Raw genomic sequence first — 26,022 nt, 5'->3', positions numbered from 1 at the left:
CCTCAGGATGTCAAACTGAATGAACAGTTTATTGTTTTCTATTTATTTGATATGAGGTTTGTAATTTCTGTACCAAAGAGTGTGCAATTTGCGAGCCAAAGTTAGAGAAATCATGATTTGTGCGACTTTTACAGTTAAATATTAAATAAACATCAAAATTAAATGGACAAAATATAAAAAAATAAACAAACAAAAATATATGCACACATGGTTGCTAATTTAAATTAAAGTGTGCCTATTGTGCTTTTTCAGATATTACTTTTCATGTAGTGTGTTATATACAGTAGCTGTTTGTGTAAAAGGTCTGCAAAGTTTAAAATATCAAAGTGCATGATAAATAGAGATATTGGGCCCTATTTTGAGGATCTAAGCACATGGTCTAAAGCACAGGACGCAAGTTCACTTAGGACGTGTCCGAATCCACTTTTGTTAGTTTAACGACAGGAAAAATGGTCGGCGCGCCCGGCGCATGATCTAAAAGGGTTGTCCCTATTCTCTTAATGAGTATTGGGTGTGTTTTGGGATTTACGTGCATTAAACCAATCAGTCTCTCATCTCCCATTCCCTTTAAACGCCAGTTGCGCTCTCGCCATGGCGGATTCGCTATTTACATGACGGAATTTGAACAATGTACTTTGACCCTGAAACACTGTAGTTGTAGCCGAGGACTGGAAGAGTTTGGTTCGTGTGGTCGACGCTGAGAAGACGCTGTTTTCTGCATTGCAAGAGCAAATCCACTTTGTATGCATTTCCAAAGGATAAGAACTCGTGCTGGAACGGATACGGTAAAATCGACTCCATCGTTAATATCTGTATCACTGTGTATGAAGCGCTAAGGAAAGACCAGAGCTGAACTTCAGATACGGTAATGCGCATTTTATTTCTGACATGCGCTGTAAGTGGTTGCCCAATCACAACAGGCTAGGCCAACTGACCAATGAGAGCAGAGTAGACAAATCACAACAGACTGGACCATCTGACCAATCAGAGCTATAGGCTCTCGGAAAAGAGGGGTTTGGGGACTGAATCCTTTATCGAATCGTTTCAGACACTGTGAGAAAAGAGGTGATGCTACAATGTATATTATGTGAAAATTCAAGTGTTTTTTTTTTACCTTGGATGCATGTAAAACATATTGTATGAGTCCAAAACAAAATTAGGAACCTTTAAAATTGCATAATTCGTAACTCATTAGTAGCTAGCTAGTTTGGGAACAAATATTTTTTTAGTAGTAATTGATAAACCTCTATTTTAAATGAAAGAGAAATATGTATTTGACATTTTTTTCTTACAATTACTAGCATAACAGTGTGCAATTGTCAAGCCTGATGAAGGCTCTCAACACCACAATCTGTGAAGAAATTGAGTAAATAGAATGAGATTTTGTACTTGTCCTCCAATCATGATGTAAACATGATCCAAACCATGTCATTTTTTGAGAGCCACAATTTTAAGGAAAGTTACATGGTTTGTAATGCAGGAAATGAATGTGGTAACAGGGTTGAGGACAAAGTGCTTGTTTAAATCCAGCTGCTTTTGCAGGCTCATTTTATGTCATATGATTTAACATATCTAAAAGTTCTCACAACAAAAAAAAAACATGGGATTTGTGCCTCTAATGCTTTGAATAAGTCATGTGGCACCAAAGCGTTTCTGTTCGTCCCTATTTGAGGAAAGTGCCAAATGAGCGCGTAAAGAGATTGTGATGAAAAATGCTGATAACAAGGCACTTAACAGCACCACTGCCATAGTTTCACTGTCTCTCCAAATAAGAGAAACACCAACGCAGTCGCTGTGGACTTGGGAGACATCATTAATTGGTCATGACAACGAAACCATCCGAATGACTGGTTAAGCACAAGCCTCTAAATATTGGGAGGTTGTAAGAGAGATGGACTTAAGATCCAGTGGCCATACCCGGGGTGCTGATAGCATGACTGGCCCGATTAGCCTTTATTCCCAACGGAGCGTTTTCTACAGCTACTTAAACACGTTTGATTTAACAGCCTAACACCCCATCACAGGATGATATATTAACAGATTACACAAGCGAAATCTGTCACATTAACTTCACTTAATCTAAGCTCATAACTGCAAGTGCCGTGATGAGGATGTTGATGACATGTTTGGAGATAAACGTTTGATGTCGAAGACGTGATTAAGTGGCAAAGTTTATTGCAATGTCAGACAGACTCCAAACGCCAGGTGTTTCAAATTAATCTACAACTGAGCGCCTCTTTGCAGAATTAGTTTGGAAATCAGAGTTTAATGTTGTTATTTGATTAAACTTTGTTCTGAAAACATTTTATGTTACACTTTTTCCATATAAGGGATAATGAACAGTCAGCTGATCCTAGCAAATAACTAGACCAGCACAGGGTGATCAGGACCCCGACGCAAAGCCTTATCCCGCTTACATGTTGTAAATGTATACATTAAATACATATGTTAATAGATAAATGGAAATTATTTTAACATTTGAGAAGAACATTAAAAAAGAAAGAGACCAACAAGACACATTCAACTTTCAGAGCTATGCATGTAGTCAATGGTCAATTGGTAAATTTTTACCAGGGGGTTTATACCAGGACCCCCAGATGGAGGGGGGAAAACTACAACATTTATATTAAAAAAAAACTTTGGAGAAATGTATATTGTTACATATAATGGTAACACTTTACAATAAGGTTTGTTAGTTAACATTAGTTAACTACATTAGTTAACACAAACTAATAATGAATTGCACGGATACAGCATTTATTAATCTTTGTTAATGTTAATTTCAACATTTACTAATACTTTATTAAAATCTTGTGCACATTAGTTCATGCACTGTGAACTAACATGACCTAACAATGAACAGCTGTATTTCTATTAACTAACGTTAACAAAGATTAACAAATACAGTAACAAATATATTGCTCATGGTTAGTTCATGTTAGTTAATACATTAATAATGAACCTTATTGTAAAGTGTTACCCATATAATGTATAATGTTCAGATAATATTTTAACCATTACTTGACAATGACAACAAACATGCCTGTTAAACAACTAATTTGTCTTTATAAAATCACACGTACTAGTCTAAATTAAAATAGTTGTCTATATATTTTAGGAAGCGGATCCTTTGCAAGAGGATCATAATATTTGTGGATTCTTAGAATCAAAAAACTAAATCTTGGGGGGAAAAAGCTCAAACGTGCTGTGTAACACGAGAATGAACCTCATTGGCTCTTGCTGAAGCTCAAACGTGATGTGTAACACAAGAATGAACCTCATTGGCTCTTGCTGAAGCTCAAACGTGATGCGTAACACGAGAATGAACCTCATTGGCTCTTGCTGAAGCTCAAACGTGATGCGTAACACGAGAATGAACCTCATTGGCTCTTGCAGAAGCTCAAACATGATGCGTAACACAAGAATGAACCTCATTGGCTCTTGCTGAAGCTCAAACATGATGCGTAACACGAGAATGAACCTCATTGGCTCTTGCTGAAGCTCAAACATGATGCGTAACACGAGAATGAACCTCATTGGCTCTTGCTGAAGCTCAAACATGATGCGTAACACAAGAATGAACCTCATTGGCTCTTGCTGAAGCTCAAACATGATGCGTAACACAAGAATGAACCTCATTGGCTCTTGCTGAAGCTCAAACATGATGCGTAACACGAGAATGAACCTCATTGGCTCTTGCAGAAGCTCAAACATGATGCGTATTGCGTAACACAAGAATGAACCTCATTGGCTCTTGCTGAAGCTCAAACATGATGCGTAACACGAGAATGAACCTCATTGGCTCTTGCTGAAGCTCAAACATGATGCGTAACACAAGAATGAACCTCATTGGCTCTTGCTGAAGCTCAAACATGATGCGTAACACAAGAATGAACCTCATTGGCTCTTGCTGAAGCTCAAACATGATGCGTAACACGAGAATGAACCTCATTGGCTCTTGCTGAAGCTCAAACATGATGCGTAACACAAGAATGAACCTCATTGGCTCTTGCTGAAGCTCAAACATGATGCGTAACACGAGAATGAACCTCATTGGCTCTTGCAGAAGCTCAAACATGATGCGTATTGCGTAACACAAGAATGAACCTCATTGGCTCTTGCTGAAGCTCAAACATGATGCGTAACACAAGAATGAACCTCATTGGCTCTTGCTGAAGCTCAAACATGATGCGTAACACGAGAATGAACCTCATTGGCTCTTGCAGAAGCTCAAACATGATGCGTAACACAAGAATGAACCTCATTGGCTCTTGCTGAAGCTCAAACATGATGCGTAACACGAGAATGAACCTCATTGGCTCTTGCAGAAGCTCAAACATGATGCGTAACACGAGAATGAACCTCATTGGCTCTTGCTGAAGCTCAAACATGATGCGTATTGCGTAACACGAGAATGAACCTCATTGGCTCTTGCTGAAGCTCAAACATGATGCGTAACACAAGAATGAACCTCATTGGCTCTTGCTGAAGCTCAAACATGATGCGTATTGCGTAACACGAGAATGAACCTCATTGGCTCTTGCTGAAGCTCAAACATGATGCGTAACACAAGAATGAACCTCATTGGCTCTTGCTGAAGCTCAAACATGATGCGTAACACGAGAATGAACCTCATTGGCTCTTGCTGAAGCTCAAACATGATGCGTAACACAAGAATGAACCTCATTGGCTCTTGCTGAAGCTCAAACATGATGCGTAACACGAGAATTAACCTCATTGGCTCTTGCTGAAGCTCAAACGTGATGCGTAACACGAGAATGAACCTCATTGGCTCTTGCTGAAGCTCAAACATGATGCGTAACACAAGAATGAACCTCATTGGCTCTTGCTGAAGCTCAAACATGATGCGTAACACAAGAATGAACCTCATTGGCTCTTGCTGAAGCTCAAACATGATGCGTAACACGAGAATTAACCTCATTGGCTCTTGCTGAAGCTCAAACGTGATGCGTAACACGAGAATGAACCTCATTGGCTCTTGCTGAAGCTCAAACATGATGCGTAACACGAGAATGAACCTCATTGGCTCTTGCTGAAGCTCAAACATGATGCGTAACACAAGAATGAACCTCATTGGCTCTTGCTGAAGCTCAAACATGATGCGTAACACGAGAATTAACCTCATTGGCTCTTGCTGAAGCTCAAACGTGATGCGTAACACGAGAATGAACCTCATTGGCTCTTGCAGAAGCTCAAACGTGATGCGTAACACGAGAATTAACCTCATTGGTTCTCACACGTCATGCAAGCATACTTGCATATGGATTTATTTTACAATCACTTTATGAATGTTTGAAACGAACGTCTTGTGTGAATAGACTTTCAATGGAGGAAAGCTCTCAGATTTCATTAAAAAATATCTTCACTTGTGTTTTGAAAATGAAGACAAAGGTCGTATGGGTTTGGAACGACATGAGTGTGTGTAAATGATGACAGAATTGTAATTTTTGGGTGAACTATCCCTTTAAGGCTTTAGGTAAGTTTAGGTTTTAGTTCTGCATAAATGAAACGCTGCATCAAAGACACTTCATGGTTGTCAAGAGACAGTGTGCTGTGCATGAGAATCAAAAGAACGTCTTTGCGGTGTATAAGCAGTTAAATAAATGCGAGCAAAGTAAGACCAATCACAATTCAGTATGCAACTAACGCATCACAGCATTTAAATGTCTAAAAAAAGGATAGTTTACCAACAAAAAAAAACTAAGAAAGACTGAAATAACCCACAAAACAAAGTCTAAAAGGAGTCAAGTGTACGTTAACGGGTTGTGATTAATTAATTGCAGAAATTAGTGGAAAAGAAAAAAAAAGCAGTGCAAGAACTATAATAAGCTTCTCAGCAGAGTGAGATGTGCTGCAGATCTCATCAGTGTATGAAATTATAATACAAGTTGCTGCTGTCTGGAAGAGAACGTCATGTGACTACAGCGTTGCTACTCTATTTCTGGCTGTAGCTAAATCTACATCGCACGACATTAAGTATGAAAGAATTCCTAAAAACAATCTGCAGCCTTGCCTTTAAACCTAATCTATCGAAACAGAGAAGAGCCCACATTAACCCAGCATTTTTTGTGAAGGGTGGTGTTGTCATAGCAACAAAAAGTAAAAATAACACTGTTTATCAGCTCGGAATTCAATAAAACGGGACTAAACAGACACTAACTGACTAGGCAAAAATGATCTACAATTACGCACACTAGTAGTAATTAAGTCGACCAATCTAATTGAGTCTAAATTTGTCTTTTCATCCATTTGTTATTTCACAGGCTATCATTGCACGGCCCTGCCTCTTATTCATGTAAGCAATTAATGCTTGTCAGGATAATGATACATATAAGGGCAATGTTTCCGCCCCGGTAATTATTTAGCCCATGAGCTAGCACAAGTCTGCTTGAATCTTTTCCTTTGAAGTGACTATTATGTTTTCAGAGAAAACCGTTCAACATATCCACCGTCCCAGCCACAAATAAAGGTCATTTCCACCGTAATTTATGCAAGCACCAAACAAACCAGAGGCAGAGGACCCTGCATCAGCGACCGGCCAGGTCGATAGGAATACCATACTATCCCGTTTGTGTTTTGCCTCCTCAAAACTCAAATGAGTCATCAGAAGCCGCCTCAGCCAGAGAGCACGGCCCGTGTTTGCCTCTTCTTTCGGCCTCTCTCCAAAAATAGCTCGAATTTTAATGTCAAGCAGCGAAAACGCAACTTGCGTCGACTGGCCTAAAGATTTGCATTGCCAAACAACACGGGTGACCTTTGGTCGAGGCTTCTTCGGCCACGTTTAACACACAGCGAACACTCTTGTTTACATCCGTGTGAAATGGCAGGCAGGAGGAGATGAAGAGAGGGGGGTTGCTTCGTTTTAAAACAAAACGCTTCAAGCAGTTACGCCTAACAAAGACACCTGGGGCATCCGTGCCGCTCCTAATTGAGAGATCATACATCTGTCTAAGACGCAGGCATCACGCTGGACTAATGAGACAGTAAACTGGTACGAGGCGAGCATAAGAGCGAATGAGGCGTGATGCATGGGGTGCTGGCTTTGAATGGAAATATCAGATACTAATGGCTGCAAATCTCAGAGATCAACCCTGTCAACCCTTAGGATAGTCGAGGATCCTGTCGGCTGCGAGCTTGGTGAAAATCCAATTTCGCTGGAGCTGCAGAAAACAAAGATTTTCATCTTTTCTTTTCCAACTCTTAGGGATTCCAGAGCTCACCCGTGACAGGCAACAAACTTGACAGATCTATAAAGGTAATTTGTAGGCACATCACTACACAGTATGAAGCATCTACGTCCTTAAAACTGCAGTATGGCTGTGACACCTCGCAGGGTTCACTGCACCTTTTGAACCGTGAATGTCAATGGCTTTCTCAGTCATTCGAGATCAGTAAATGAAAACGTCGATCGTCAAGCTAACGAGGTCGAAATAAAACGTACTGGTCTGTTTTATTTTGTAATTCATTTTAAATGAGGTTTGCTGTTTTAGAACTTTGAATTAATACAAAAAAAAAATTTGTATAAAATGGTTGCACTTAATTTTAAGGTGCCCTTATTACAGTGTAATTATACGATTCAGTACTGAGTAATATTATTTAACTACATGTACTTACTGTAGGGTTAAGATTAGGATTAGAGTTTGGTTTAGGATTAGTTGAATGTAAACATGCCTAATTTATAGTTATTACTATAGTTGTGACATGTGTAACAAGGACACATTAAAATAGTGTTATCAATAAAATATATTTAAAGACTATGCCAGAATGGTTTTGCACGTATAGTAGTTCTTGAACAACTTATGCTCTCATACATTTAAGAAAATTATTTGTTTCTCCATTCTGTATTAAAATAACTGACATGGTTGAAGGTCAAGATATGAATACCAAATCAACCGATTATATATGATTTTAATAGTTGGACAAAAAGTCAAGACCTCTGAGGTGGAAAAGGGCAGAATCCCATTTTAAGTTGGAGATATAGACATTTGACGTATTTAAAACTAGTTCGATTCAGTAGGTTTATTTTATGTTTAAATAATAACCAAAAGTACAAGTATAACCAAGTGTAACCAAATTACAAGTGTAACCAAATGCACACTAATAGCAAAAACATGTAACTATGATGCTACCATAAAACAATAAATAATGGGAAATGGTTTACCTTATTCATGAAATGCACTCATAAAGAGCAAATTCTAGTTGAATATATATTTTAAAAGCTGCTGATAACTACAATATTCAATTACAGAAACTTCCATTATATTTTAGGATTTAATTTATTTAAATTACTTTTCCAAACTATTTAAAAATTCCCTGATTGGGTGTTCTGTGTACATGGGATATCCTGACCTTGATGGACAATAGCTGTCATATTCAAATCATTTTTATGAAGCCGCATGGTTCATCAAACATCACGTCCAGGATAAACAGGCAAGTATGCATAATTCTCACAAAAATGCTTCTATGTAACTTCAATGAAATATAATGAAACCGCATTGCTTTCATTATAGATTTGACCATTTTTTGTGTACACACCATCAACAGAGCTATAAATATATAGTGAACTCAATTTGCAAGCGAAGCATGCTTTTGTTTCCCCAAACCGATTGGTGAAGAAAATGTAGACCTCCTGGCACAGGCCATTTCACCTTCATCGAGTTAAAAGGAGCGACTGGGAAATGAATTGAAAACAAACTCTATCACCCCCACTGAAATGATAAAGCTGCAATGAGTACGAGCCATAAATCTTTAATTTCACAGCCATACATATTCCCCTGCAATTACAGCTGCGCTAACCCCTGCCTCCGAAAGAGGGTGCGGTTGCGCGAGATAAACTTTTCAGCTGTCCTCATCAACAGTATGTTGCTTAACATCACAATTTAATGTCTGACCATTTTAAAAGGAAGATACACCAACAAAAACATCGACAGAGGCTGTCCGTAGATGTACATCTCGCAAAACACCTCTCTACTGAGAAAGAAACGCGTGATTCCGTGAGCATACATGGCACGTGGCGTCTTTCTCCTTGAGAGGGCAACGCTCACCTTGAACTAGATTAGCTAAAAAACACAAGTCATGGAGTGTGAAGGTGCTTCCACCGACGTGCCTGTTTTCTCGGTGGCATATCAAAAACTGCTAGGCTCAAAAACACAGTGTGAGACATGCGGAGCGCGTGCGGGTGCGCGTGCGAGTGCGCCAGTGCGCGTGTGTTTTGAATTCAAATGTAGCAGCGAAATGCAGAGCAGATACCGCAGCATGCCAATGAACTTCTGCAGTTTCACATCTAATCATCATGTGTGAGACACATCCGCTGGTGCGCCTCAACTTAGTGTGCATAGATATTCTCTGGGAATGCATTTTGACATATTTGCATCAGGACATATAACACCAATGGGAAATTGTTACATGCAACATACCATGTTTACTTCGGATACCATGTCTATGCTGGCTATGTCTATATTCATCCCTACCGCCACCGGAGCGCCTGATGGAGAGAAGGGAAAATTGTTAAAAAAGGAACTGGTTGATTGATTGAATTGCATGCATGTATATACCCACACTTCATCCAGGGACAGATTGTGCCTAATTACACTAAATCATTTTATTGTGACATTACATATATGAAACACCAACACCCCATATTCACGTGGCAATGCGCATGAAATTGTTGATTTGTAACAACCACTGGAGGTGAACGCACAAATGCAACTGCATGACTGACAAATGAACAGTTGGACGTGTCCATCTATCAATAACAGCTTGAGCATCTTCTCTGATGGACTCGCGTGTATGCGCGTGCATCAAAGGATATTTTTGTAAAGCTTGACATTTCATTTGTCGTCATGATGCAACAAAAGTTGCACTGCAAATTGAATTGATCCCCAAGTTCGCGTCCCTCTCTGGGAAAAGATAAAATGGCAAAACAGCAGTAAATAAGCATGCGTTCATTTTTTTTTTCTCATGCATTGACATGCACGCCTGATCAGAGACTGAGATGAATGAACAAGGTTTGCATGAGTAATTGGGCATGTTAGTGCGCGTGACAAACCAAATGCAACAATTATACGAATTGTACACATGCATTACCTCCGAAATCTGGCCTCAGCCGAATGTCGTATCCTTTCATGAGTCTGTCCACGGTGTCTTTGACCACTGGCATATTGCTCGGGTCTCTGCTACTGCAATAATATCACGAGATGTTCGTAAATTCCTGTTACATCCCCAAACCACAACATTTTCTTTTCGAAAAAGGCACAAAATGCAACCATACCTCTGCGCGCATGCCACAGCCACGATCAGCGGACATAATAAGAAGATATGTGGGGTTTTTCCGATACTCTCCATTGCAACAGTTTTGATGGGGTTTTGGATGTGATGATGAAGACGGCGCACATCCAACTTACTGAAGCCAGTGCAGCGAAGGCAATGAGCTGCGCATGCGCACACGCCAGCTCCAGATCAAAGAGCAGCTCCTGATGATGCTGGATGAGCTGTTTCCATTGCGGGGGAAAAATTAAAGGGACGACTGAATAAACCAAGTCAAGAAAAGAAGACATCAGGTGATCTTCATGCAGCATTTTTAGTCGTGTGTGTGAATCTGGAACTTGACAGGTTAGTGCAGCGTCCTGAAGGTTACATGAAGGGGTTTTTCAGTCATACCGAACTTCAGGTATCATCATAGTCATTAACATCTGCTTTAAACGTCTCGAATAAAGAGCCGCTAAGAGTTACTTCGCAGTGTATTTATTCTGCGAGAAACAGATAATAACATTTAAACATATTACAAAGACCAAATGAAATTGCTTCACGAGTAAAGGTTGCTTCGCTGTGTAGTATATCCAATTGAAATAGGACAGTAGTCTTTAGTTTACTGTGAATAGCCGCTTGCTATTGCTAGTCAGAAACAGGTGGTATGAGGGGAAGGGACATTATCATTCTAGAGAGAATTTGATTGGACAAAAAGCTGGAAACGCCCCTGGGTGCAGGACGAATCATCAATATTTGAAGTCCGTTTTTAAATTTGCCTGGTTTCACAATCAGTCCAAGACTAAAATGCATGTTTGAGCTGTTTTAACTGAAAGCAACTTGCACTGTATCTTAAAATATGTCAGTGTCATTGTTTTGTCTCAAGATGCACACTAGTAATATTTTTTTATAAGATACGTTTATAAAATCTACTTAAATGTCCTAATTGAAAAAAAGGAATAATCCTGACTTAATCTAAGCCCAGTCTGTGAAACCAGGCCTATATCTGTTAAAAGGTTATTTTGTGAAGTTTCAGGAGTTTACTACTTTGACGTATATAGATGACCACAAAAACTGAAATTGTTTTACTGTGAAATTGCTGGTAAATTTTTACAATTATTTACAAAGAAATGGCGAGTAACACATTGAATTAAACGTGACATTTCTAAGTAGAAAGAGTGACATAGTACTTTCAAAATCTTTATTTAAACTTTGAAAAAACCACACAAACATTAGGTCTTTACAGATGAAATGTGTATTTCTGTGCCATTAGAGTTCCATTAAATGGAACTGTGAAAATAATCATCTTTAAACATTCTTTTTTTTATGTTTAGTAGATTGCATGAGTTGACCATCAGACAAATAAATATATATAAAGAAAAAAAATATCCTAATTACGTTAATACAAACACACATTATGCAAGTACATAATGCAAGTACAATTCAGTAAATGAATGTACTTAATTCCTGAGATTTACATTAGCACTTGCATGTTTATTCTTCAGTGCCACATTGTCTCCTCCAAATGGGTTTTAAAAGCCATTTATGATGTTAAGCATAATTATATTATGAGTTGTCTGGATTTATGAGTACATCAGCACCAGGCATCATCATGCGTTCCTGGGCATATGCATGCTCTCCCAACAGAGAGAGCCGAGAACTAGATGCACAGAGAAACATCAGAGAACATCAAATAAACCGCGAGCCGAGAACGCATATTAAACATCCACCCCCCACACTGAGATTTACTTTATCCCTCTATTACAGCGCCACCGCGTCAAGAGAATCACCATACGCTTCTGCAAACGTATGCGTGTGAATGGTGTTGGTAAAAGTTCAGTTCTATGGATACACTTTTTCTCCTTTATTTTCAAGGCGAAATCTTTGAAGCTGTCAGTATAAACCCACTGCTTTTGATCTAGTGTAGTGCGAGCCGCGTCTCTGTAGAGGGCAGGCCACTGAAAGCATTGGTTCAATGTTGCATCACCACTTAGAGCTGCAGATTATGTCATCAACTCCATAGTGTGCTACACACACACACACACACACACATGCAGAAGAGCAGAACTAGAGAAGAACTAGAGCAGAACCAGAGGAGGGTTTGCAGTGTAGTATAACGACGTGGCCCTCGGCTGTGAATATAAAGGCAAGTGGAGTGGAAAGTATATATAGATGATAAAATGCGAAAGGAACAGGATCAAATGCTTGTCAAATAGTGTCAGACAGGCGCGTGCTCTATCAGGGATGAAGTTGCTAGATGACGAAAGTGCGAGACGGAGAAAGAGAGGTCCAAAGGAAAGCGCACCCTGTAGCCGAGGACACAGTCTTTCTGCTGAATATGTCTTGTGCTTCTCAGGAGAAACTCACTCGATCTCCCTGTGGAGATAAAACACAACAAAAGACAAATACAAGATCAGCAGAGATGAGAACGTGGCACGCAAGTGTTCACAGCCTCGCACGCGCTTTCATCGCCTGTATCCTGACGTCAATGATTAATGTTTGATGAAAATCATTTTTTTTCCCTGTGTGAAATCGGGGTGGTAATGCGCAGAGCGATGGCTCGATGCCATTTTAAGACGTACATTATTGCATCTTATATTTCAAGCAGTACATTGCAAAGGCCTCAAATGACTGCCTTTAGCTCCCCTCAGGAAACAAATAATGAAACTTTAGCTTTTGAGTTTGATAAGTGACTATTTTGAGAGGATGTGTTGATTTTCTTGATTCGGTAAATCTCATGCCTTCGGCATTGAGGGAAATTTGGGATTAAATGTGACGTTTGCTTCATGGTCCCTTTGAACATATCAGATGATTCAAGCATTTGGTGGAGAGAGAAAAATCTAGCAGAGGATTTTTTTTTAAGAGTTGGCCCTAAGTGATAAATCTTGGATAGGGCTCTAACCTCAACAACCGCAGGAACAGGGTCACCCAGAAGGAACATCATCTCTCCTGTTCTCACCTACTCAAGTCCTGCGGCTGTTTTAGGTTCAGAAATTATTCATGTATTTACAGCCTCGATAAAAGATCCGGTGGAAAAACGTGTGCCATCGTAGTTTCCTGAAAAACACATCCACACCATTCTGTGTAGCTGTGATGAGAAGATAAGCTACAGAGCAGATCCAAATATGAAAACCACAGGAAAAATAAATGCCAAAGAATCCGCGATACAACTCCTTGCCCCTATAAGAGGCCTATATATATCTTGCAATTATGGCCTATAATCAAAATGCTATTGTGGTTTTTTTTTAAAGATCGTTAGACTTAATGGAGTGCTTTATTACATCATACATTTTGTCTCATGGGTTTATCCTTTCATTTTCAGAGAAAAAAATAGACATATTTTCTTAGTCAGTAACGGTAGTCAAAATGTTCTGTTTGCTATTAATTTAAGATGCGTTCACATTATGCTGTAATTACCGCAATTACTAGATGACAATGAGCTGATCCTGATCGTGTAGTTAAACTTGGAATTACAAAATAAATCTGTCATTTGTGTTATCAGACAAACCTACAATACAAGTAACTTTTATAATTTTTTATATACTTAAAGGGATAGTTAACCCAAAAATGAAAATTCTGTCATTAATTACTCACCCTCATGTATTATAATAATAATGTCTTTACTACCTTGAAAAGTATCAAAGTGGTAGTTGCTTTGCTGTCAATGAAGGACGAGAACTCTCTCAGATTTCACTAAAAAGATCTTCATTTGTGTTCCAAATATGAACGAAAGTCTTACGGGTTTGGAACGACATGAGTAATTAATGACAGAATTTTCCATTTTGGGCGAACTAACTCTTTAATACACAAGATTATTTTGCTTATTAAAGTCTGGATAAAGCGGACATTGCAATAGTTTTTTCTTCCCTATTGTGATGTATATCCAAGTGAATTGGCTTATCAAACGAGAAAGAATTGGTATTTGACTTGATTCTGTCCATCAGGAATTGATTGGATTGTTGACATTTGCTAATTTTTGCGATCTCATGTGATTGACAGGCTGCTGGAATATAAGGATTATTGTCCTAGTACAAAGAAGAAGGGAATTTACTGTTTTTTAATGAAATATTATGAGGGCATATTAATTAAATTATAATAATGAATATAAATAAAATATATAATAAGTGCACAGATAAATTATTTATAATAAACACTGCAATATTCCATTAAAGAAAAAATAATTGTCAGTTTTGATTTCACGGTAACTTTAAAGGTGCAGTAAGCGATTTCTGAGAAACCCTGTAGAAAAAGTGGATCACAACAAACTTGTAGCCAATCAGCAGTAGGGGGCGTAAACACTCGTGATGGGGGAGGAGAGAGAGTAAGCAAGAGGCAGATTTGAAGAAAGACTGTAGAAAGAGAGATGGCTGAGAGACATTACAAAAGAGAAAAGCTCAGAGGAATATCACTGGAAAAAGAAGGGCTATGATCAGGGAAGAGCTTTAGGATCCACGTTAATATTAGAAAAGATTTCCAGCGCTGGAGAGACCGAAGCGGGAAGGCCTGAAAACGGACGCAGAGGTTGCTTTGTTTCTGCTCCATACGTGAGTAACAAGGTTTTGAGTGTGTGCTGCTGGCGACTAACAACAAACTCTTGCTTGTATACTCTTGTGTACTGAATGTTGTGTACTTCCTTGTTGTTCATTTATCATCTTGCTTTATTTTTGGCAAAAGTTTAATTTGCATAGCTTCAGCTATGATGAAGGGACATGCGCTCTTGCATTGCGCGTTCGTGCATTTTGGGGGCGGAGCAATGAAGGGAGGGTGTGTTTGTTTGGCAACGATTCTCAGATATCGCTTACTGGATATTAGACATTAGTTATCCAACTCTGGGCTAGCTGCACTAAACTATATTCTATGTCTTTCATTAATCTTGCATTATTAAGACATTAACGATAGTAAATTATATGAATTAGTAAACAGAAATATTACAAGACAACTACTGCCATTGCCATTTTGAGTGTTTGCGTTGCAGAGAAGTCTGAGCTCTCCGAAAATTGTTCTACGAGGACGTGAACACTTTTTTCAGAAATATCGTAATCACTGTAATTCTGACATTTTTACAAAACTGTGCAACTCACCGAGTGATTAGTGATGTTAGTTGATGTTCCAGAAACAAAAAGTGTTGCGAAATACAGTTTCGGTCTTGTTTTATTCGTCATTTTGTAAAATCCCATTGTTGAAAAAATAGTTCCACTATAGCAAAATAAACGGATTGGAATCATATATTGCGACGATATATTGTTTATAATCATCAACGAACACCACTAACCACTCGGTGAGTTTAACAGTTTTGTAAACGAACATTAATGGCTGTTTTAATGACATTTTCGGACATGCCCATTGACTCCAATGTTAAATGGGTCCATGGCCAATTCTATTATAGTCAAAAACTCGAGAGAGGAACCATTGTCAAAAAAATGTTGTCCACCACTCTTGTTCATCCAAAACAAACTACAATATAGACTCAAGGTGTTAAATACCGGAATTATCCTTTAACGCACCTTTAATCTTATTGCTGTCTAAAAGAACCAATTGATTAGTGATTTACTCCTTTATTACTGAGAGAAAGAACACATAAATGATCATAAAACACTAAGACCTATAGTGGTGTGAGCACAGACCTGGGCTTTTCCAAGGTGTCCTTGCTGAGGTAGATGTACCAGTAGACGAGGTTGAAGATCCCGAAGGCCAGAGGAAAGAGGATGCGGGCATACTCGTCTATGGTACTGGTGCCTGCCAGCATTATGTTGGGTGGGACGGCTGAGCCCTGAAGGAAGATGGGAATGCGAGTGTTGGGCGCTTCAGACACAGAGTCTGTCTGTCTTCTGCGAGTGTAGCCATCAGACTGAGGCTACGGCGAAAGAAACAAATAGGTCAAGAAACTGTGAACAAGCTTACCTGATATAAGAGAAATATATTTAGGGGAACCATTCAAGTGTTATTCACATAACAGCTTTAAATAAATAAAAATTAACATGAAGATCATAATTACTTAAAATTCACTCTGATTTACTCAGAAAATAGGCATATTTTAAATGAACTGTGAGGAACTGACATTAGGGGTAGTGTTAAAAGATATTCCAAATTTTTAAAGGTAAAAGACAAAAAAAAAAACTGTTGATTGGTTAACAGTAAATATGTCTTACAATATACTGTGATAAATCGAACAATAAAATACCGCAATAATAAAATACTCCATAATACTGTTAAATGTATTTTACACAATTCATCTTATAATTTACTCTGGAAAAACTGTACATTTACATTCCCAGAATTCTTTCATTGGAATTTCTTCTTAGTTTTTTTCTGCTATCAATTAAGTACATATGATCTATGTTACATCTTATGTAAGTTATGTTATTTAGTATTTATCTCAGCTTGTAGAAATTATTAGCTTTAAAGGGATAATTCACTCAAAAATGAAAATTATCCCATGATTTAGTCACCCTCAAGTCACCCTAGGTGTGTATGACTTTCTTCTTTCAGACGAATACAATCAAGAGTTATATAAAAAAATGCCCTGGCTCTTCCAAGCTTTACAATGGCAGTGAATGGCCGTTTCTGTTTTGAAGTCCATAAAAGTGCATCTGTCCATCATAAAAGTGCTCCACACGGCTCCAGGGGTTAATAAAGGCCTTCTGAAATGAAGCGATGCGTTTGTGTAAGAAAAATATCCATATTTAACACGTTACAAAGTAAAATTCTAGCCTCCAGCCAAACTTGCGTCTAAAGTGTAACTTACGCAGCTTGTGACGTCAGAAGTAGCGTATAGTGCATCATGGCGTAGCGTAAATTTCAGCAGGACGTCGTATTACTCGCATAAGTTGCGCTTTAGACTTAAGTCGAATCCGTATGTTCGTTAGGCCGGAAGCTAGTTATTTTACTTCATAAAGTTTTAAATATGGATATTTTTCTCACACAAACGCATCACTTCACTTCAGAAGGTCTTTATTAACCCCCGGAGCCGTGTGGAGCACTTTTATGATGGATAGATGCACTTTTATGGACTTCAAAACAGAAACGGCCATTATAAAGCTTGGAAGAGCCAGGACGTTTTTTAATATACCTCCGATTGTATTCGTCTGAAAGAAGAAAGTCATATAAAACATAGAATGACTTGAAGGTGGGTGAGTGTATCATGGGCTAATTTTCATTTTTGAGTGAACTATCCCTTTAATTACAGTATTTTTGATCCAGTATTTTACTGTAAATTTCAGCTAAATCCATAAAACCTATAATGTATCTACAATATTTGTTAAAGTAAAATTCTGGCAACATATTTGCTTCTTTTTTACCATAGTGGTTCCCAGAATTTATTTTTTACAGTGTGGTGAAATTGAGCATTGCTTGAAACCCAGTCATTTCAATATAATCCACACAATCATGACATTCTCGTTAGGGCGAAAGATCTCCGAACACAGATTTCATAACAGGTTCAAGTTTTTCCACGCGAATTCGCCACATCAACCAAAAGAGAGCTGCTTGGTTTGACTCCTGCTAATGTGCCACTTTTTCATCACCTAAATAGCCAAATATCTGCTTAATAATTGCCTAGCCAAAATATCGGTCAACTGCTAATATATTTGATTGTACTTAATGAAAATAATATGTTAAACTAAACCCTTCATGCTGGCACTTAATGTGGTCATATTTCTTTCCTCTTCCAGTCTAAGCCAGAGAGAGAACTGGAGCAAACGGATCCACAGCACAGGTGAGAGATTATAGGAGTCATGGCTCGCAGTTTTAATACGGGGGGCTATTTTTAAAACACCAACCATGAGCTCCCCGTGTGAGAGCAGTCCCGGGAGACGCTGCACGCCTGTTGAATTACCATATCTAACTCAGCACAACAGATAAGAACTACAATTCACACGTGGCTGCGAGAGCGGCACAGAGCAGGTGAATGACTCCTCACGGAGGACTGAACACCTGAACAAAGTCGCTTCTTAACAGCAGTGGACACATTAAAGGTTAGCCCATGTGCTATGATTAGTTATGCGTGCTAAATATGTCTTCAGAGGTATTTAACCATCCCTTTGGGAGGCGCATGTATGCAGCTGCAGCGACACTCGTTTAGCATCACAATAACAGTGACACAGTTCACTGGTTTGTGAAGAGCAGCGCTCGTGTTGTGCATATCACATGACCAGGAGCTCCGTCAGCTGTGGTTTTCGACCGGAGTACAGTGTTAATTACCCTCTGCCTAAGCGAGGCTCACAGGAGATAGTTACCGTCTCCTCGTCATCATCGCTGCCCTGGGCTACGGACTCCAGAATGGAGCCCCTGGAGAGCTTGCGTTTTTCCCTGTTGACCTCGAGCGTGGCAAAGTAGTTGACCGCTGCAAACTCGACGAGGGCCGAAGCCACGAAGGCAAAGCAGACGGCGATGAACCAGTCCATGGCGGTGGCGTAGGAGACTTTGGGTAGTGAGGAGCGGGCACTGATGCTTAGAGTAGTCATGGTGAGCACAGTGGTGATTCCTGAAGGTCAGAAGGGACTATGTGAACACGCTATACTCACAATTACAGATATACATGCAAATATGAGACAAAAAGCAAGAAACAGTGAGAACATGAAACAAAAGCAGAGAGCATAGGTATACATAACTATGCCCTCTGCTTCATGGCATTGATATTTATACGTAGATTACACATTCGACCGCTACAGACATCTAGGAACGGTCAGCGTGTCGTCACTCACAGTATGAATCAATGATGCCACAACATTGCATAGCTTCTGGTTGTTAAACCGCCAAGATTTAAATTCTTTAAGAAATGTGGTAACCTTTCACATGTGAGAATGTGTTGGTTTGTATTTTTCTATGTACTAACTCAATATTACAGGTTTTAACTGTGGTACTTTTTAACGTTTTTACTTTTACTATGGTAACTTTTTAATGTTGCGTAAGCTGACGCCTTTGTCTTGTTGTATTGTGTTAGTTTAGCAAAATCATCTGCTGAAGTCTATTGCAGATAGCCAATCATATATGCGTCTAACTATGGTAATCAAGTCACATTCCCGTGAGGGACGTGAAAACTAAGGCTATGTTCGTAATGAATACTAGTGTACTTCTTTGAATACTAGTGTACTTCTTAGTAAAATGTTAGTGTTGTTACGGTTAACTAAAACTATTAAAATCGTAGTATAAAAAACGTTTTTGTTAACTGTAATAAAGCTTAAATGAAATACAAATATTAGATTTAAAAAACTTTACACTTAAATTAAAATTAGAAATGTTGCAGTGGTAACTAAACAACAACAACAAAAATTTTATAAATATAAAGGTAAATAGAAATATTTGGAAGTAATTCCACAGTTAATGTTTAAAGGGTAGTATTGTCATGTAGTATTGACATTATTGTCATGTGACGGAACTATATCCGTCATATGAGCTGATCATATTACATTTGTAATTCAGGGTCATCATTCTGGAAATAAAAACTATTTAGCTATTTTAATTCCCTTTTTGTAAAAATGCAACATTTGGCAGTACGATCAAATAATGAGTCAAGAGATAAAAAACTGAGGCTGATATTACTTCCAGTTCATTCATCATTCTAAAAATAAATGGTCAAGTCAAGCACATTCTACTGTTTTGCAGTGTAATCTATAATACAGCACATTTTGTAATTCATCATTCTGTTATTGCATGTATACAAAAAAACTGCATACTTAGCAAAGTATGCATATGTATTGCAGCAACAGTAATAGTAGTATGTTTTTCCATAGAATAAATATGGATAGCATGTGGTCTCTTTACTGGGATAGATGGCTAGAAGCTAATGGAAAACATTGCAATTGATATGAAATATTGTTAAATTTTCTATTTTACAACAGGTAGGGTCACAATGTTAAAACTGCACTTTGCATTTCATATTGAAACACTAAAATATGACATGCACCACACTGTTCAAAAGTTTGGGTTAGTAAGTTTAAGGAAATTTTAAGAATTACATTCTTAACTTTTTAAGAATGTAATTGTTTTATTCAGCAAGGATGCATTAAATTGAGCAAAAGTGACAGTAAAATATTTATAACAAAACATGTATATTTCAGATAAATGCTGTTATTTTGAACTTTCAATTCATCGAAAGATCCTGAAAAACATTCATCACAATTTCCACAAAAATATTAACTAGCACAATTGTTTTCAACATAATAAATGTCTCTTGAGCATCAAATCATATTAGAATGATTTCTGAAGTATCATGTGACACTGAAGACTGGAGTTATGATGATCAAAGTTCTGCTTTACCATCACAGGAATAAATTACATTTTAAAATATATTTTTATTGTAATGCTATTTCACAATATTATTGTTTTTACTGTACGTTTTATCAAATAAATGCATCATTGCTGAGCATAAGAGACTTGGTGTTCAGTGTATATGTTCATTGTCTTTTTAGAACTCTTTAGAACTTTTTAGAAATATGAACATTTAAAAAAAGACACACTCGTACCAGCCACTGTTCGAGCCGGAACAGACTCCTTGTTGATCCAGAATGCGACTTGTGACAGGACAACCACCATAATCAAAGGGATGTACGTTTGAATAAGATGGTAGCCAAGCTTTCTCTGAAGATAGAAATGGACAACCTGGACAGAATACAGACCTAGATGGTGCCAAGAGATTAGAGGAGGACATTAAAGAAGACAAATTATGCAGCCTGTACACATCCATATGGTGCTGTGATCAGGGCCATTTGGCCAAACTGGTTTCCAAAACATTTAGAGAGAATTTTGCCTTTTGACTCTTAATTTCTGTCCTTAAAGGGATACTTCACCTCTGGAAAGATGAATGTGTATTTAAAATGGGTCATTTATGTAGTAGAAATGTGAAATTGTTTTTGAATTTGGAGCCTTGTAGACTGAGAAAAGCCAGAAAATTTATTTTTGGCTCATCTGGATGAAAGACAACAACTCCCAGAATGCACTTGCTTTGCTGCCCTACGAGGCCACTCCCAAGCCACGCCTACCGGTAAGAGCGCAGTTAAACAACTAGGCTAGGCTACTAGTTGACTCGAAACTTAAAGGGCCCCTATTATGGATTTTTGAAAATGACCTTTCATGTAGTGTGTAACATCCTAAGTGAATGAAAACATCCTGCAAAATTTTAAATCTGAAAGTGTACCGTATGCAAAGTTATTGTCTTTCAAAAGTAAGAGTCGACTCTGAGTGAATGAAATTAATTGTTTTTCAAACGAGTCATCAGCCGTTTCGTCGTGACGTCAAGACGAAACATTAGCATATTGCCCGCCCACTTATTGCGCGCGCAGACACCAGGGAAACTTAAGCCTGTTTTATGCTTCTGCGTCGAATCGACGGCGTACCCCCGCAGACCCTTCTGCGTCGACGCGAACCCCTCTCCGCCCCCTCCGCCGTAGCTCGACGTGCACCTCCAAAAATTTTTAACTACGCGTCGAGGCGACACAGACCACAAGGGCTGTGATTGGTCAGATTATACATCATTTCCGGAGTGTAGTTTTTCCGGTTTCCCCCTCCCGCTATAGCGCCATTTTTAAAGTGACCACTGCACTGTTTGTGTTCAACGATGGATCAAGTTGAGGAACGTTTGATCGAGGAAGTACGAAAGTACGACCATCTGTACAATTCCTCTTCAGCGCACTACAAAGACTGCCAGATGGCAAACAATTCATGGAAAGAGATTGCTCAAAATGTTGGCTTGGTCGTACAGACCACCTTCGCTGACGTCTTCTTTTTCTTCTGCGATTAAACATTTGCAATAAAATAATTTGTTGTTCAACGTCGATTAGCTCCAGCTGCAACAACACTCTCTCTCTTTCGCTCGCCATTGCTCACCGGCGCACGGAACCAAAACAAACTAGCAAAGAGATTCGCGCAAGATTTGTTTTACCACCATGTTACATCAGTCATTCACGCTAGAGCTCGGCTAATGTACATTGCATACATGCACTGTTATTGATACAGTTTCCACGTGTTCACTGCAATATATATGAATTATACTCTGTAAAAAAAATTGTAAAAGTGAAATAATCGGTTGATGGACATGCACTTGCTGGACATGCTGATAGTGAGGAATTACAGTTGCAACATCTCATAAAGTACCTCAAGCTGAGTAATGTCCAGCTCGAGTCGTCCTTGCGATGGAGGTTCATGTTGAATGACTAGTTCTTCTAGTGTTTCATCATCGGACTCGCGCTCGGATTGATATGGTAAATTGTTCGTTACTGTGTTTAGTTTACGGTGTTGGAAGCCTCAAGACACGCAGAGCTGACGTTGTTATGGCAATGGGAGTTTTTGTTTTCAACGCGTGCTGTACGCAGTAAACCAATCACAACAGACTGAGCTGTCTGGCCAATCAGAGCAGACTAGTTTGTGGAAAGGAGGGATTTAGAGAGATTGATTCATTGAAAATCTGGTGATGTGCAAATGTATATTATGAGAAAATAAAACAGTTTTTTTATCTTTGATGCATGTAAACCTGTTGTAGGAGACTTCAAAACAACATTAGGAACCTTTAAAATAGGGGCCCTTTAAAAGACGCCTACTACTACTGGCGTAGTCTCTAGCCTCTGGCCAAAAAAATCCTCCGATGACACAAAATGACGATTTTTGCGTCCAGACAAAAAAATTCATAAATCTCTCGTCTCAGGGGGACATGAGGGAGGGAAGTAATTCGAAAATACCACAGGTTTTCTACTGATACAAATCTTAATGCTAAATGCTGAAGTATCCCTTTAAGTCAGAAGATGAGAGTTAAGCTTTAGGGGCACACGCACAATCCTTTCTTTTAGGTGCCTGATCCATTTCCACAGATATGATGGGTACGTAGCGGGTGGTCCCTGCCTTTTGCCTGCCCATAAATTTCTCATTACTGAGCCCCTGGTCATCCTCGGGACACACAGATATTTTTAAAGACAGACATCATGAATTAGGCCTGATCAGTTAAGCATCTTAGATTGCTTCTCAGAGGGAAAGCTGCCCGGGGATCAGCCTGACTTGTAGCTCTTAACACACACAACTAGATAAGTCATTTTCCATAGCAATAGTACAAGACATTTGACATGCTACATCTGTAATATTCGGAGAAAACCGAGCAATAACTAAAAACATACCTGTACTGAATTTATATGTTTCACTGAACAAGGTCTGGCCCAAAAGATCATACTGAAGTAGGCTTGATGATTCTGGAGGAAAATCTACAGATGCCTGAAGACCCTTCCTCCATGTGTAGACAATTTCACGATTAGTGTAAGCATCTGAAGGTATAAGAGAAAGCAGTTAAAAAATGGTGGGTGGGATTGATGGCTGTGGATGGATGGATGGATGGATGACTGGGTGGATGAATGGATGACTGTGGGTGGATGGATGGATGGATGGATGGATGGATGGATGGATGGGTGGATGGATGGATAAATAGATGGACAGATAGATAGATCTTACAGCTTCCAAACAGGAGAGGACATGTGTGCCCATCCATAGGAAAGTCCATCAACACCATTGGACATTCTGCACTTACAGTCAGCCTAAAATATAGAGAAAATAGGTGTTTACTAGGTGACCCAAATGATATAACATGATATAACAGCAAAGAAACATAATTAACGTTTGTATTGTTCAAAGGGAAACTAGCCAATTTTTTAAGGGTTTCCCATCAAGTGTTATTCAGTACTCAGCTCATCTGGTTGTTTTACCTCATGGTGTAAAAGACCGTTCCATTTTGCATGATCCGGAACAGCTTGTTAGGAGTCGTCGTGTTGTGTGCGTGTGATCTCCTTGCATTGCGAAAAAATGTATCAGGGGTCCAGATCTTGTCCACCATGCGGTTGTTCAAAGGCAGTATTTCAATGGGCCCCTGAAAGGCTAACCTCTCATCAACCCACATTTGGCGGAAAAACATATCCATGGTGTACTCCTGAGAGGGAGAACAATTTATTTCTGTGAATCGTCTTCTGATCTCATTATCTCAATAAGAATATATAACTCAATAACTCATAATTTGAGTTCTCTAAGCATATTGTGGGAGATGCTTGACATACTGATATTAGTATGAACAGACATTTGCACCGTGAGAGACTAAGTTCAGCTTACGGTATTATCTGCTTTAGCCACAGGACCGGAAGCACTATAACTAAGTTTTGTCAGTGATGTGGAATTTGTACATAAATAAAACAATAAAGTTTAGGCTGTATTTCCTTACCATATTTACATCAGATACTGGTCCAAAACTTGTAACAAATATGTCTGTTTTGACCTCAGTTACAGAGACTGTAAAGTTAATCATATGTTACACATACATGCAAAAAATTTCAAAATATTATTACTAAGTTCATTGAAATACATAATGTAGCAAACGTCATAGTATAGAAAATCTTAATAATAGGCCTACATTATTTCAATGCCGCCCGCCCGGGAGGCCTGTGCTTACCTCCAGATCCTGGCCTCAGTCGATTGTCATAACCCTCAAGAAGTCCATCTAGGATCCGCGTTATGTTTTCTGAATTTATCTTTTGCTTACCTATTACATTTGCAACACTAAATGGAAATAAAAAACCCATCTTGGTTAGTCCTTTCAGTGAATTTAGAGCTTAAATTAAATAAAGCATTAAAGTAAATTCATTTAAAGTATACTTTGCTTAATCCATTAGCTTACCTTGTGAGACATAACAAGACCAAAAGAAAAGCCATTTTAGTGGCAAAAAAATAAAGAAATTAATTCACCTGTCAATATTTAAAAGTCATAATGCACTACAGATCAACTGTAGCACTGTCTTGTATGTATGACTGGCACTATATGGAGGGCTGAATGTGAAGTAGAAAGCTTTGAGGATAATCAAATTAAGGGATCAGGAAAATCCACTTGCTTTTTTAAGCAACAGGTTAAAGAGTAGTTCAACTAGCAAAAAAAGACATAGGCCTTTAAACTAGCAAACTTCTTGCTAGATTTTGAGCTTCACTAAAATTTGCAGTGCAGCCCTGACTTCCCCTAACCACGCAATAAATACATTTATTGTCAGGGGGCGTATGTGTATAATTCACATTCGACCGCACATTCGGCACGTCGACGCGCCCGCCATCTTGGAACAGTCGTCACTCACAGTAAGAATCAATGATGCCACGTAGCGTCTGGTTTTGAAACTGCCGAATTTTAAATTGCTGAAGAAATTGGATAACCTTTCACATGTGAGAATGTGTTTGTTTGTGTTTTTATATGTATTAACTCAATATTACAACTTTTTGTACTATGTTAAACTTTTAATGTCGTATCAGCTGACGCCTTCGTCTTGTTTTAATGTGTTAGTTTTGCTAAATTATCTGCTGAAGTCTATTGCATATATAGATAGATATTCATATATGCATCTAACTGCGGTTACAGACCCACAGACAACTCGCACTCATGTTCACGGACTTTGACCGTTCCAATATGGCGGACGGCTTATAATGAGGGATCTATGTATTTCTATGGCCAGAGAAATAAAGTGTTCTAAATGCACGTAAAACAGATCCATAGCCGATTTATTTAAACACATACACACACAAAATAGAGATTATTTTTTGACAATGACCGACTGGCTGTACATATTTCCTACTTAGACAAAGCTTTCCAAACTAACTCTTTACCTGACCTCCAATACACTAGATGGCCCACATGATCCGTCATGCCACAGCATTCCGCTGCAGAAGAAGACACTTCGAGATATTGCCAGAATGTATGAGAAATGTATCCAGCTTCTGCACTGTAGCAATAGCTGTTATTGCTACTGATGTGCG

At 38.7% G+C, this 26,022-nt stretch overlaps 2 protein-coding genes across 5 annotated transcripts in view; both read right to left on the bottom strand.

The window, feature by feature from the left end:
* The window catches only part of gabrb2a (gamma-aminobutyric acid type A receptor subunit beta2a), a 47,524-nt gene extending 36,599 nt beyond the window's left edge, over positions 1-10,925 (bottom strand). Inside the window, exons 1-3 of the mRNA XM_079631556.1 lie at positions 10,292-10,925; positions 10,108-10,199; positions 9,438-9,505 (exon numbers count right to left, since the gene is read on the bottom strand). Of these exons, the coding sequence (XP_079487682.1) occupies positions 9,438-9,505; positions 10,108-10,199; positions 10,292-10,365 (234 nt within the window). The 5' untranslated portion in view covers positions 10,366-10,925. The remainder of the gene's footprint in view (positions 1-9,437; positions 9,506-10,107; positions 10,200-10,291) is intronic.
* A 400-nt stretch (positions 10,926-11,325) lies between these two features.
* On the bottom strand, positions 11,326-26,019 carry gabra6a (gamma-aminobutyric acid type A receptor subunit alpha6a). Of its 4 annotated transcripts, none has more exons than XM_079631559.1 (10): positions 25,873-26,010; positions 24,680-24,786; positions 24,452-24,519; positions 23,946-24,166; positions 23,695-23,777; positions 23,367-23,510; positions 20,730-20,882; positions 18,501-18,748; positions 15,891-16,120; positions 11,326-12,642 (listed from the first exon to the last, which is right to left on the bottom strand). In XM_079631559.1, the coding sequence occupies exons 1-10, from the start codon at positions 25,920-25,922 to the stop codon at positions 12,630-12,632; spliced, it is 1,317 nt and encodes a 438-aa protein (XP_079487685.1). In that variant the 5' UTR covers positions 25,923-26,010; the 3' UTR covers positions 11,326-12,629. The 4 variants fall into 4 exon arrangements, with proteins under 4 accessions (XP_079487685.1, XP_079487686.1, XP_079487683.1 ...); XM_079631560.1 differs by lacking the exon at positions 25,873-26,010 and adding an exon at positions 24,905-25,375; XM_079631557.1 differs by lacking the exon at positions 11,326-12,642 and adding an exon at positions 13,147-13,323 and having other exon boundaries at positions 25,873-26,019.
* Positions 26,020-26,022: the final 3 nt, after the last annotated feature.

This window comes from Phoxinus phoxinus (genome assembly GCF_949152265.1).
Source record: "Phoxinus phoxinus genome assembly, chromosome: 12".
NCBI lineage: Eukaryota > Metazoa > Chordata > Actinopteri > Cypriniformes > Leuciscidae > Phoxinus > Phoxinus phoxinus.
This window is presented reverse-complemented; position numbering and strand designations above follow the sequence as displayed.

Excerpts from the sequence above, each read along its gene's own strand:
- gabra6a (XM_079631557.1), bottom strand. The coding sequence starts at position 25,922 with ATGCTGTGGCATGACGGATCATGTGGGCCATCTAGTGTATTGGAGGTC. Across the intron at positions 24,520-24,679 it reads ACTGAGGCCAGGATCTGGAG|TCTCTGTAACTGAGGTCAAA; the intron begins GTAAGCACAGGC and ends TTAACTTTACAG. Across the intron at positions 23,511-23,694 it reads TCCTCTCCTGTTTGGAAGCT|ATGCTTACACTAATCGTGAA; the intron begins GTAAGATCTATC and ends TTATACCTTCAG.